Source organism: Melopsittacus undulatus, chromosome 8 (assembly GCF_012275295.1).
Source record: "Melopsittacus undulatus isolate bMelUnd1 chromosome 8, bMelUnd1.mat.Z, whole genome shotgun sequence".
Classification (NCBI taxonomy): Eukaryota; Metazoa; Chordata; class Aves; order Psittaciformes; family Psittaculidae; genus Melopsittacus; species Melopsittacus undulatus.
The window spans coordinates 11061435-11075844 of record NC_047534.1 but is presented as its reverse complement, the minus strand read 5'-3'; the positions used below and the strand labels follow the sequence as shown (position 1 = coordinate 11075844).

At 45.7% G+C, this 14410-nt stretch overlaps 1 protein-coding gene across 4 annotated transcripts in view; it reads right to left on the bottom strand.

The window, feature by feature from the left end:
- MGRN1 (mahogunin ring finger 1) overlaps positions 1-14410 on the bottom strand; it is a 55012-nt gene that overhangs the window by 21705 nt on the left and 18897 nt on the right. For all 4 annotated transcript variants that reach the window (XM_031052266.2, XM_031052267.2, XM_031052265.2 and 1 more), the window contains exon 5: positions 3657-3774. In XM_031052266.2, coding sequence (XP_030908126.1) covers positions 3657-3774 — 118 coding nt within the window. The remainder of the gene's footprint in view (positions 1-3656; positions 3775-14410) is intronic.

Below are 14410 nucleotides of genomic sequence, written 5' to 3'. Positions count from 1 at the left end.
GAAGAATTTAAAATGCAGGCACCAACTTTTAAAGGGAGTCAACCAGAATAACTACAACATATATACATGTCCCTGCCCATGACAGGGGGGGTGGAACTAGATGGTCTTTCAGGTCCCTTCCAACCCTAACCATTCTGTGATTCTGCAATATACTGGTTATATAGCACAGCAGTACATACTATTGCTCCCTACACAACAAAAGAAGCCCTGAATCTGTATGAAGTTCCTGAAGACATAGAGAAAAATCTGCACAACTTCAAGCTCACTGATTTCCATCTCTTGGCATGTCACGAAATTCAGGTCCTTAACCTTCTAATTGGTGAGAGTGAAGATTTAAGATTTAACTTGAGTGCAAGGAAAACAGACTCAACTTCTTCCTTTGCCCTGCAATTCATTAAAGCACTTCAAAAGCTCCATATCATCTTACAAACACAAGAAAAATGCAACCTTACAAACATGATCCTATGCCAAGAACAGAAGTGGCTCAGAGACTGGATTTCTGGTGGTTTTCATTAATTACTGGCTTGGATTTTTTGGTCTCATCTCTAGCCAAGAGAGAGGAAGCTGTCATTTCACCAGGTAGTCTGTTTTCAGTTGTCCAATGAAAACTGAGACCCAATTCGAAGCGGCGAAGCACCACTCAGGTGGTGCTTCAGGGCTCCCCTCACTTTGCCGCAGCTCCAACATCATGTGCAGCATGATTTTGTCCAGGTAGTCATAAGATAAACTATCAAGATAGCTGTTGACATTGGCACAAATGGCAACCCAGAACACTCAGAATAGAGAGAAGGTGACCCTCACCATGAGCTTTAATGTACTTGAAAATATTTCTCCTCAAATGAATTACAACCTAAATGTTCATCCTGAAATGAATGGTAACTGTACATCAGGAGATGATATGCCCAGTGAACCACCAGCCAAGTATGTCATAGCCATTAACCACATGGCTGTGCCTCTGCCAAGAGCTGCAGGCATGTGCTTTGGACTGCAACAGCTCACCAGCCAGGGGAAGAGAGGACTGCAGTTCTGCTGCTCCTCTCTCCATAGCTGTATGCTCCTCATGCCTTTGGGGCCACTCAACTTCTGCAGTGCTTTCTGGAAGTGACTCTTAGCTGCCTAACAAAGCTCTGCACACACACACATCCGTTCAAATGTGATTCCAAACAGGTATGTGCTAAAAGACCTTATGATTTGACTGAGCTGGTCCTCAAACCTGAAGGATATTGATTTTCATCCTCAGTATGAGAGTTTCACATTTTATTTCTCTTTTAAACTATCAGAATCCATTCTCTTTCCAGAACAGCAGAATAACAAAGCAAACACAAAAATTTCATTTAACCACTCAGTATTTGTTATAGAAGAGTTTCATTAAGCCACTATTTTCCAGCCTGCATTTTTGAGCCTTTATGGCATACCACAGAGGGACATTCATTGAGGACAAGTGATTAAAATTGCTGAAAGAAGCTTATGGTTTTGCTTTGCTTCCTGCTCTGATTTATTACAGTACGACAACAGTTACTGTTTGTCAATTTGAAGGGAAAGTCACATCACAGATTTGTGGTTGCTTTACGACAAACTTTTGCATTCTCAAACAAAAGGCCTCTTTAAGGCTCCCTTTCACATTCATTTTTAGGGACCTGAAAACAACTGCCTCAACACAAGCCATACACTGTAACTTGCAAGCAAACCAGTATATTATGAAGACATAGTAAACTTTTATAAAGCTTTCCACATAACAGCCCAACAGAACATTATTTTCCCTTCTGTTGGCCAGCCAAGAACTACACCATATGCAAGTATGACAGTGAGCAAAAACATGAAGTAAATCTGGGGTTTTTGGACAACACCAGCAGCAATGCTGGAAAGCAATCTGGAGCATGCAATTGTACACAGCTCAGTTATAACACCCTGTCAGCTCTCTCAGGTTTAAGTGCTGCATTTCAGCGGCCACTTAAGATTTAGCTGTGTGCATTTTACTGGACTTATGAAGACAAGGATTGATATATACACAGAGCCAAAATAGGAGAAGAAACTCTACTGAACCACAGTGCTTGTTCAATATTACCTCCACAACCAGAGCTCCCAGTAACACCAATGAAAAAAAGAGGAAAGATGCAGCAGAATCAAACAAAATAAGCTATAAGCTTTTCTGTAGCATCTCTCCCTTTAAGCTGTCAAAGGGACGTGACTTTAGTACTTGAGTTAAAACCTTGCTGGCAGGAACAAAGGTGAAAATTAAGTTTCTCAGTTCTTTAAGAGGAAAGAGATCTGAGCTCCTACTTTCCAGCTCTCTCAGATGACAGAAGGGGTTGAAAAGCAGCTCTTCCAGGCTTTTGTAGGCTGAACTTGTGAAATCACATATTGGCAGAAAAGCCAAGACACCAGGAGACCAGACTCTGCAGGCTTTTGGTAACCACCATGGCATTTGTTGAGGCACGGGACTGATTATGGTTATAACTGTAACTTCAAGACAATAGCTATTCAATCTTTCAAAATACATGAAAGATTGCTTTTTTCCCTTTTTTTTTCCTTCTCTTTTTTTCATATTTGGAGTTCTCTATCAGGTTTCACTTATACAATACAGGCTTGGGTCAGGAAATGAACACTGTATCATAGTTGATCTGGGAGAGGGGTCCACAGGAATAAATACATTAGCAGTAGCTGCAGTCCAACTCCTCTGCATCAGGAATCTTTTATGGCAGACCTGCACAGAGCAGGGGAAAGAGCAAGGCCTCCCTGCCCTGCATCACATGCAGAGGAAGCCCTTGGGCCAAAGTTCAGGGGCTCAACAAGCAGTGACTGCCTGGGTTGGAATTTTGCAAAGATACTAAAATTAATAGGATTCCACAGATCTCGCTATGTGGTAAAAGCCACAGTTTAATTAAAAACAAGCCTTCCTTTGTTTGCAGTTATGGGTTAAACTAGAAGGAGGGAAGGCATTCTGTTATTTACCAATAATGCACCAGTGTGAATCTGTCCCAGAAGGGAGAGTATCCCCCCACCTTACTGTACTGCTACATTCAATAATGCAGGATGTAGCCCTTCAATAGCAGCCTGCTAGAGCAGTAATCTGTAAAGTATTTTGACTGTTCATCCAATCAGTAAACACTTTTGAGAACGTACTCCCAATATGCGTGTATTTATTATTGATAAGATACATAGGAGCACTACTGCAGCTCCTCCCTGCACCCCAGTGAGCTGTCCTGCATGCACCCTGCTTTGGAGAACAATGGTCCAGGGGATCAGCAAAAAAAACAAAACAAAACAAAGATCCTACCGAGACAGACATTTGTTCCCAGGAGCTCTTTGGCTGTCAGGGAGAGGAAGGCTGAGGAGTGGCAGGTTCCTCCAGGAAGAGCTCCAGTGCCAATCTCTGAAGTCTCCCTCCTGCACTAGACACTGGGATGCCAGCTGATCAGTGATATCAGAAGTTGCTTCTTTGGGTTTCATCCCTGTTTGCCTGATCTACCTGCCAAGTTCCCATACAGTGTTCATATCTGCTCCTCCTGGGGCCCTATTCATCTCATACCCACAAAACAAGCCAGGGCAGGTGGGAAAGGGTGTTCTACAGCCATAACTTCATGGCACTAAATGGTGTCTAGTGCTTCTGGGATAACAAGCTTGTGAAAAGAAGGGGATGCTGAGAAAAAACTTACCTCATCATCCTTCCAGTCTGAGAAATCTATCTTGAAGGAAGGCAAAGAGAATTGCTGGCTTACCCCCCTCTTGTAATGAACCGTCTCCGACTGCAGAGAGGGATTCTTTGTGCTGTATCTGAAGAAAGGGGGGGAAAGAAAACTTGCTGTAACATGTGATTGCTCTCAGCTGGGCTCTCACTCATTCCCGCCTGTCCGCCTTTCAGGAATCACAACTGGCAGCTCTAAGAGGCAGAGCTGGCAGGGGCTGGCAGCCGTTCAGTGGGGATACAGAAAAGGAAGGGGAAGATCAAAGCAAGAAGGTGAGCACAGGGAAAGGAAAGCAACACAGACAGGCAAGGTCTGACTGGGTCCATATTGACCTGCCTGGGAACACTAGGTGTCAGAGGAGTACAGTGGGGTGCAGCAACCTGGCAAAGGCTAGCTCACTAAATCCAGGGCCTAGGCAATGCTGGCTTTGAGCCCAGCAGTCTTACTTTCTGCAGGGAACCCAGGAAGAAGCAGCAATGATCTAACAGTGGGAACACACAACCCAGCACACTGGTGAAAGCTCTCCCATGCGTCTGTGGGACACCTCTGCAGTGAGAAACACTTGCTTGGCTCACCATCATCCTGGTAAACAAGAGCCATTCCAATTTAGTCCTCTATTCTTTGTGTGCTTCCCCAGAGGTCTTGCAAGGGCAACCAACATCACCAGACACACACCAACCAGTCTCTGATGCCGGCTGCCTACAGAAGAGTCACAATTCTGCTGTCTTGAACCCAGCATTGAAACACCAGTATTACCATGCTGGGATGAACATCTCTGGCACGGGACCACAGCTAACATCCACCATCTTCTGCATCCAGAGCCCCCCAGCCATGTCTGCCCCAGGGGAGACCTTTCATTACCCACTGACTGTCAGTACAATGCACACTGGGCTTCAATGGCAAAACAGGATCAGGAAGTTTTCACCCCTTTCTGAAGGGTGATTTCTGAGCTGGATGTGCACAGCCAATTCCAGCACGGGAGAGGAGGCAGCAAACTGCAACACAGGGTGGGAACATCTGAGGCTGGTTTTAACACCAAAGCCTTTCCTGTTGAGCTACCAACCGTGTGTTCAGAGCATGTTGACAAACCAGAGAGAAAGTGAGAGATCCCTTGCCCAAGAGGCTTACACTGCAGAAACAACAACCTCCCCCGGCACAATGACGAGACAGGTCTAGCTCCAGCTCGACAAGACAGACAGCCAGTCACAGTAATGGCATGTTATCTCTTCTGCACACTAACCATCACTTCCTAAACAACACTTCACATGCTGAGACTGAGAGTGTGCTGGCCTGCAGCCACTGCACACTGCACAGCTACAAGCTTGAAGCCTTGTTGACTCTTCAAACTTGACTGCCACTGTCCCTGTTGGAGCAGACAGCCCAGGGACAGGGTCCAGGTACAGGTGTCACATTAGCACCAGGAACTTCAGGCTGAGGTTTTCCTTAATTCAACTTGGGATGTCACACCGGATCCCCTACAACCAGCTCCTCAGATCTTGCTGATCCCATTTGTCAGGGAATACATGGGCAAGTACTACTGCCAGCCCTGCAGCAAAGGAGAAAACAGCAGAGGAGATTGAGCCATTTGCTGTGGCAGTCAGCGCAGAGTCCCCTCAAGGAGAGCATGCACAGAGGCAAAGAAAAGAGAATCCTTGCTTGAAAACATCATTCTGTACTTTTGGGGATATTCAGCTCTTCTGAAACACAGACATAACTTACAGTTCACCAGGTACGTAAGCAAAGGTTGGAAGCTCCAAGTTCCTTTGGCCCAGCTACACTTTGTGGAGGAGTGCAGCACACCAGAAGGGGATGGCAGTACAAAGCTTTTCTGCACCCAAGGTAATGCCTCCTGGTTTCTGTAAGCCAGGAGCAAGAGGGCTGGGCAGCTCATTGCCAGAGGGGGTGAAGCAAAATCCGTGGGAAAAGCCCATGGGGTAGAGTCAACCAAGAAGTGCGGAACTGCGCATTACACCAGAGATGTGAAGACTGGGCTGAAGGATGGCAGAGATGATTACAGAGGACATGCCTGAACCTTAAAACTCAGCTTCAAGCAATGCTATGAGTGAAAACTTGACACTCAAGAGCTTTAGCTCACAGAGCCAGTGGGCTACCCTCCTGGGCTCAGGCCAACCAGCACTGTAACGCAGAGCCTTAAAGCACAATGATTAGGATGCATTCTGCAGCTGAAGGATAAGAATCTGGATACCAGAGGATGATGAATATCTATTAATTCCTCTCAAACCCAAGGAGGAAAACCCAGGCTCTGCACTGGCATGAACTGCTGCCTTTCTCTGTAAAGCAACTGTATAGTACCTGCACTGTCTGAGGATCCAAAAGTTTTATCAAGTGTTACAAGATCCATGATTTGGAAGGCCATGATGAAGGCTGGGTTCACCACGTACACTCTGCTTTCCTGCCGAGGCAGGTACATCATGTTATTTATGCCAATACCTTACCCTCAAAGACCATTCTGTACTGCTCTGAAATTGTGCTGCTTTACTAGAAGGTCTCACTCCACCCTTTGCATTTAAAGCATAGTGTGGGAGAGATCAGAATGACAGGTCTTTTATGTGTGAATTACAGAGCGAGCAATTGAGTGAAGTTTTATTTACTGACTTGTCAAGCACAATGAATAGAGCAAGCCTGTATCTAACTCCTTTTGTGGTGCTCTCAAAGCTTCTCAGCTCTGCAGAGAGGCACAATTCTCCCTCTACAGCTGGGAAAGCAGGGGATGGAAGAGTGACTTATCTAAGGTGACAGCAAGTCAGAACCCAATGGAAATGAAGTGCAGGGGAGAGAGTGGAGCTGGGAGAAGGGTGTACACATGCTTATGATGCATGCCATGAAAGGCAGAGGACCTGCACTTACAGAACCAGAAGCTCAAGCCAGTCTAAAACAGGAAAACAAGGAACCCTGTTCCAAGGAGGACAGGGTAGGACAATACTCTTAGACTTGCTGCTCTCACTATCCCTGACAAAAGAAATAAACCAGGTACATAGATTTTCTGAGCTGAAGAGTATGACAAAAACACCAAGGAGACTTCCCCAAGTGAACCAAGTGGGTCTTAGGTTTCAGACTGCATCACTGCCTAGGCCCCACTGTCAAACCTTGTATGAGACTTGGATCTGAATACCCAGACAATGCTGGGGACCAGCAGCCAGTGCTGAGGCTGTCGAGCACCAGCAGGACCAGAGCCTAGTGAACTCTTTGGAGTGCTGATCCCAGATTGTCAGAGAGATCAACCACATTTCTGAGGAGATGCACAGGATCCACTGCACAATTACACCCTCCTCATGCTGCACAGCAGCATAACTTGGCAAGATGTTTTGTAACTTTGCTTTGTAGCAAGTAACCTGCACATTAGTTTCTAAGTGGACTCTACCCATCCCCAGCCCTTTTTGTTGGCATCTGCTCTATTTGTAAGTGTTCTACTACCTGCCTGTGCTGCTGTGGGTTTACAGCAAACAGCAGTGGAGAAGCTCTGTAGAGTTGTGGAGATGTGTTACAGCAAAGGAGAGCATGTATTAAGAACAAAGGATAGCAGAGAGGCAATGCACCACCTCTCCCCACATAAAGGCTGAAATCTGAATGTCTGGGCTGCTGTTTATTAGACTGCACCAGGCCAGGTCTCCATCCAGACGGGAGATCTAACAAAACCACCTTGTGAACACTGTCAGCTCAGGACACTGGAGAAATGGGGTCTGTCCTGTTAGGTCAGAGCCAAACAGAAATCCCTGGTCACATATTTTTAAACCTCTTTCTTTGCTCAGGTACCCGACAACGTGAGAATCACCAATAACACAAGGTACCACACTGCTGACTGCAGCAGCAGCCCCCAGCTCTGTCCTCAGGATTCATGCAGCCCCTCTCCTTCTGTAAGCTCTTTGACACACCTTTACTCTCACAAAGCAAAGTTTACACTCCACACTGACTCCTTCCTCCTCCACATCAAAGCCTTACCCCTCACCAAAACCAGCTGTGTATTGGAGAACCAGGAGATGAGAAGTCCTGTGACTACAGCACTGTGATTTCTGAGAGAACAAGAAATAAACTAAACTATTCCAGTCTCACTCCTCCATCATCATTTGAGATGCACTCACTACTGCACAGAGAAACTCAGCCTGTGTCTCACAGTCTTCTCCCTGTAGGCAATCCAGACTTGCTACTGGGCACCTGCAGACCTTAAGTAGCACCTGAGCCACCAGTGGCATGCTAATGTTAGGGAACCTCTGGCTATGCAGAGTTAAATTTCTGTTGCTACATGCTCACTGCAGACGCAGCATGACCAGCATGACCGTGTGGGGATGTTCCCTCTCTCACTCATGTCCTCAGTGCCTGGGGAAGTTCTCAGCAGGGTGCCAGTCCCAGCTCTTCCTCACTGCTGTGTTCCTCAGCTCCGCTTGGCACTGGAACTGCCTCAGACAGCTGAAAGATGATTTCTGTTACCACAGGCACGTTGGGACCCCTGACCAAACAAGGATGCTAGCCAGCTTGCCTCAGGGTTATGCAGAGCATTGTCCAAACCTCATTCCTCAGAGAAAAGCAGAATGCACAGCAATGTTTCCCCAAAGTACTACTTTTGACTAGTAATGGCTGAGAGACAGACTGTGCTTTGAAAAGCCTGTGGACAAAATGAGAGAGTTCTCTTTCTTTGGCACAGCTCCGCACATTGCATGGCAATTTGCAGAGAGCTGAGACAAGGCAGTCACAAGAAAGCTTTGGAGGGTACTCAGGAACCAATTCTTCCACTGCTGCAGGCTGTGACCACCTGGCAGGCTCCATGTCCTCTTAAAGGTAATGAAGAGGGAATCAGTCATGTTCTGCTGGCATTCAAAGGGCACAGGAGACAGGAGTTGTTCTGGAGCAAGCACGATGACTCTCTCTCCCACCTGTTCACTCCCCTTTCATTTTGGACCAGGATCTCAGGTCAACTTTCAGAGAACAGGGAAGTTGATTTGTTGGAACTGGATGATCTTAAGATATTTTCCAACCCTAACCATTCTATGACTAACAAGTGTCTCAACTCAAAGTGATTTTTGCTGGTAACAGAAGCACTACCAAAATATAAGAAGTCCACAGCGCTGGGCCTCAGAATTAGACAAGACCCAGCCCAGAGCAGCTCCCATACAGAGCACGGAGGTTTACCTGGTGCACTGCCGTCCCTGACAGTCTTCTCCTCCTATTCCTTTCCAAGAACAAGTTTCTGCTCCAGGCCAGGAGGAAACAAACACTTCAGCATGCAGCTGAAGCCCTGCGGAGGTCTGCCTTCAGCTGCTGAACTGATCGGTGAGAGCACCAGGCTCACAACTCCAGCCAGGCTTCAAAGCTGGCAGCTTACACAACAGCTACACAGAGCACACAAAGGCCAGAACTCTTATTAAAGAGAGAGGGTTTGTCTGTTCAGTGAAATCTATAGAATACAGCTTTCCAGCCTGTGAACTCTGCACACCACAGTGTTCCCTTGGGGACTGGTGTCTGCCTGGATCAAAGTGGCTTCAGCTGTAAAGGCCTGTGCCTAGCAAAAACCAGCACTCTCCTCTGATTTCTTCACACAGAAGGAATCTCCCTGCACAAAGAATTCATATTAATCACCAGTCTGCAGCCAAAAGCAGCAAGGGCACCTTTCAAAGGCTCTGAATAGAGAGCTCCTATTAAATAACCAAAGGAATATCTGAGTGCCTCTGCCTCTCCTACACAACCTTTAGTGAAAACAGCCATGCAGTTCAGTTAGATTTCATTTTGTGAACCAACTATTCAAACTTCCACATGCAGACAGAATATATAATCATTGCAGTGTCATGTCCACCATCAGCCTGTGGCAGGATGTTTGCAATGAGTGTAGCAGGCATTGCAAAGCAAACAAGGAAACAAGATTTAACAAATAAAATATACCCAGTACACCCATCTGTGCATCAGCAACACAAATAGCACACCCCTGCAAAAGGGCAAGCATTGCAGAGCTACACTGACCTATTTTCATTGTGTTTTCTCTTTATGATGAGAAAACAGAGCTTGGCATCAATACCAGGATACGGAAGGGAACCTTTACTGTCCAAAGAGGAAGATCTGCAAACTCAGACTTCCCATGTCATATATATCATCAGCTCCTGATCTGCCCACATTGCTCATGTCATTAGAGCTGGCTTTTTTAAGTTCTTCCATCTACAGGGCTGGTTTGACTTCTTCCCCTGGGGAAATAATTGCTGTTGCCATGTTTTAACTACACACAAACCTTCCTGGTAGACTGCAGGATAGATCCCTACAGCTGGAAAAGTCCCAGGGGCCCTCCCAGGAACAGGCTAACAGTGTGCACTTCCAGGCTTTTGCTAGAAAAGGATACATTTGTACAGCACACACAAAAAGAGTATGAGCATCTCTACAACCTTTCCAAAAACACACTAGTCTCCTAAAACATCTTTTGTACACATCTGAGTGTAGAAACATGTAAGCCAGTTACTGCAGGAGAAAGCAGACTACAAACTGGGAGTCCTGCAGCTGTTCTCTAGGAGATGTTGAGGGGTACTGCCAGCCCTGAGATGGAAACGCAATGCAGAGCACCTTGCATGTATCTGGGGGGAAATGACCTACTTACAGGCAAACACTAGTGAATAGCTAGTGCATCTATGCACTAAGACAGAGGTTCTCATGCCATTCTCATACCCTACCTAGGACCCATCCTGGTCACCCAGGCTGAGATGGCTGTGCCCTTCCTTGCTACACATGCTGATCACCCCTACCTCAGGCATGTGGCTGCCTCTCCAGCTGGCTAGTCTTAAACCCCAGTGAGCATCACAGATTCTGACAGCAAATATCTCTCTGCTTGTAGGACATTTCTGAAGCTGACAGGTACTGCTGTGCCTCTGGGACACTGAGCAATACAAGGCTTGTCCTCGCAGGTGAGCAGTCAAGCTGTTTTGAGTTTCTCCAACCAGAGTACTCCTTGCTTTCTATCAAGCTGCTGGGAAACTGATGCCAAAGGAAAGGACAAACTGAGAAGTATCACTCCAAGCCAGCCAGATCACAGATCCTCAGGTGAGATGCTGTGTCCCCTCAGGTGAGCTCACTGCAGGGGCTGCCACAGAAAACAGAAGCACAGCAGAACAGTTTGAGGATTTCCAAAACCAAAGAAAATGGCCAAAGACAGAAAAATAAACTGAGAATACAGGAGGTCTTGAGCTGTTCAGAGGCAGGTTACTGCTAATCCCATGCCGTTAAAGAGACTCTGGACACAGGCAGGTCTGGTTTCTGATACCCTTGTGGTAATACTGGTCTTCTGAGAACTGATGTATTTTACTCTTGAGAGTCTTTAGACTCACCACAAAGTAACTGGGCAAAATATATTCAGAAGGCAATAGGAGCAGTTCCTTCTAGGTTCAAACCAATTCCCATATCATCCAACAGGCTTCTACAGATATCTGTACTAGCACCAGAAAATGCTGGATACCTTCCCCTGGGCATGGGGCTGCAGAGGTGAAGACACCTCTACAATCACCACAGCCACACATTCACCTTCTCCAGACTTTACTGGCCAACTGCGGTCCCACAGTGGTGGCAACACAGCTCCCTGTGAACCTCAAGAGTTCATCAGCTCAGGACAAGAGGCAGGTGGCAGTTGGAAGCTACATGTTCTCAAGAACTTGGCTCAGAAATGGTATAGCTGAGCGTATCTCCCAGCAGGATTGCCTGGGAAAGTCTGCTGAACGCTCCTTTGAGACAGGTTAGGACAGGCAGCACATACTGATAAGGGCACCAGCTTTTAAATGGAGCCTGAACATCTCCAGGAGGAAGCTTCCTGGCTTGCAGAAAGGCTTCCCTTGAGTCACAGAGAGCAGCTAACCCTGAAGGCAGGCCCATGACACAGAGGGCTGTGGCTCTCAGATGAGCAGAGACTCTAGAACAAGCAATGCCTCTGCTCAGGGAGAGCCACCTTCCCTCTCCTCCCTCCTCTCACCCCAAACTGTAGGCATGTAACAATGCTCCTAGCAGGAGTTTCACATGAGCAGGAGCGCTGATACTATCAGGACCAATGTTTGTTTCAGCAGAGAAGCAAGAATAACTTATTTAGCATTTCTGAGGAGCCATGCTGCAGGCTGGGGATGAGAAGAAAATCTCTGCTTTTGCAAAGGGTCCAGAAAGTTTCTCCCATTTTAGGATTTAGCATCAATTTAGGAGAGTGGGAAAAAGAAAAAGTATTTCGTTTTAAAAGCATCTTCTTCCCAATCAAGTGCTGAACACAGCTACAGAAGAAGTTTTGAATTTATTGACAGTGCAGCTTCTGCACATGCTTGTTCCTTTGATGTAGCTGTCAGCACCAAAAGAAATTGAGAAAAAGGAAAATCTACCAGCCCAGGCAGGGGGAAGCTGCAGTCCTATTTGTGCACTAAGAATGCACTCGCTCCTCTCAGAGCTTGAAGAATGCAGTCCAGATTTTTTTTTTCCACTAGAATTTGAAAAGAATAAATCAAAGTAATTATAGCACTGCCCCTTCAGAATTGCTTTGCAAAGCTGAAATCAGAGCTTCAAAAGGCTTTTACTAGCAGCCGGCAAATCCAGAGAAGCAGAGATGCCTACTTCAAGCAGCTATACTAGCCCCAAGACATGCTTCATGAGCCACTGCCACAGGGAAAAACAGCCTGGGTTGAATTAAAGCAGCTTATAAAGTCTATATTTGTATCTCACTTCCCGCAGCCCTTATTACCTACACATCTGCATGAAATCAGGATCAAGCCTTCCAAAAGGTTCCCTGGCCTCCGGTGCAGCCCCCACACCTATATAACATTTATTGTCCAAGAACTCCAGAGCAGAGACAGACAGCTCATCATTCCTATACTATGGGGAAATAAAGTATGACCTTTTTAATAAAAGGCCAGCAGTGGAAGCAAGAGCTGAATCCAAGTACTTTACCTTTTGATGTAAAGGACCAGTGCATAGGGCACTGCTGCCACACAGGCAGGGCAGCACAGTGTGGTCAGCTACATTTTGTTAGCAAGGTAAGAATGCTGTCTACTGATCCCGGTTTTGTGCAGAGGCAGGTAGGGCTCATGAACAAAGACTTCTCTTCTGGCATCTGAACAGAGATCTCTCCCAGTAAACCATGGGCAGGGTGGATTATAACATTCAGGTTTAAAAGAATATGTCTTTGAAGGTTACAGTTGTGTTAACTTTAAGATGCTCTACCTAGGAATTGTTCAAATTAGATTTAAAAAGCAATTAGGAAATTCATGTTTGCTGCATAAGCTTTAAAGAGCAGACAACAGCACTGGTGATGGTCACTGGCTGAGTGCATGGCACTGATTTAAGTAACGTTTTCTTTAAGTAAACCAGAAACTGTGTTTTCCTCCTTCAGTCAACCAACTGAAGGCTGAGAGGAGAGCTAAGAGTTACAGAAGACACACTCTATCCAGAAATAGTTATATTCAGCAACTATAATACTTCCATTAGGCAATTATTAAAGGCACAACTTGACAAGATGGGTTCTTATGAGTCCAACATAGAGCAGTTAACCAACAAGAATGCTACACTGCTGGTCTCAGGTGACAGCTGCATTTCACCCCAACACAGCCTGGTTCAAGACACAGGTTAAAAAGAATATCTTTCTTTTTAGAATAACTTTCTTTTTTGCCATTTTGACACAACAAAAAGCAAAACTAGGAGTCTGGAAAAAATACATTTTTAACTACATGCATATTCTTTACTGACTTAAGCTTATTGTAAAATGTAGCACAAAGGTTGATGTGAAGTTTATACTGAGTTGTAAATACAGATAATAGATGTTTCATCGTTACTGACCAGTGACAAAGAGAGTCTCCAAGTAAATCAACAAGTGAATGTGCAAAACAAGATTAAAATCAGTGATTTAAAACAAGACTCGCTGATTTAAGCCATGGCTGAAGTCTGGCAATGTAAATACATCCACCCTGGCCACAGAGGCCCCCAGCTCTTCCCATTAGCCCACAGCAGGTTTCCTTCTTGGGTGAAAAAACAAGGAACACTGCAGGGCAGCACAAGGGACACTGGCCATCTCTCCACATTGTACCTGTATTAGGGAAAGAGGACTTCAATCTCCAAGGCTGTCATTCCAACACCTTCACTAGCACTAAATTCACAGGAAACCTAAGGACCCAAGAGACAGAACATGGAAACTTTATTCTAAGGTATCCTGCTTCATTCAGCTCTGCTCAGGACAAGCTGAATCTAAATAGAAAGCATTTTCACAGTCTGTTGAGAGGTATTTTTCAAGCACTTAAAAGGACCTAATTTATTACTTCCCAAAAATAAAGGCATTCACAGGCTTCAACAGAAGAAGTGAAATGGCCTAAGCAAAAATTCTGGATTGGGATATCCTCCAGTTTGGAGGAAAGCACATCTGGATGGCAGCTTTGAGCCTGTCTCATTTCTAAAAATACACTGTTCATTGGTCATTAGTTGGACGTTTATATTTTGTATAAAACATATAAGCCGCTTTATGGTTTGTCATATGTACTTCTCCCTGCTGAAACCTCTACAGGTCCCTCCAATAAAACATAAGTTAACCCCAAATCCAGAGCACCAGTGCAGAAGCTATCAGCATCACGTGCACAGAGCCGCTGATCAGCCAAAAGCCTCTACCAGAGGAAGCCAAGAGCTTCTGCAGCCCGAATCTTCCTTTACCCATAGACCAAGAAGAATTCTTTGTCCCATGGCCATAGGAAGCCTGCTGTAACGTACCAGCAGCTCACATGTAC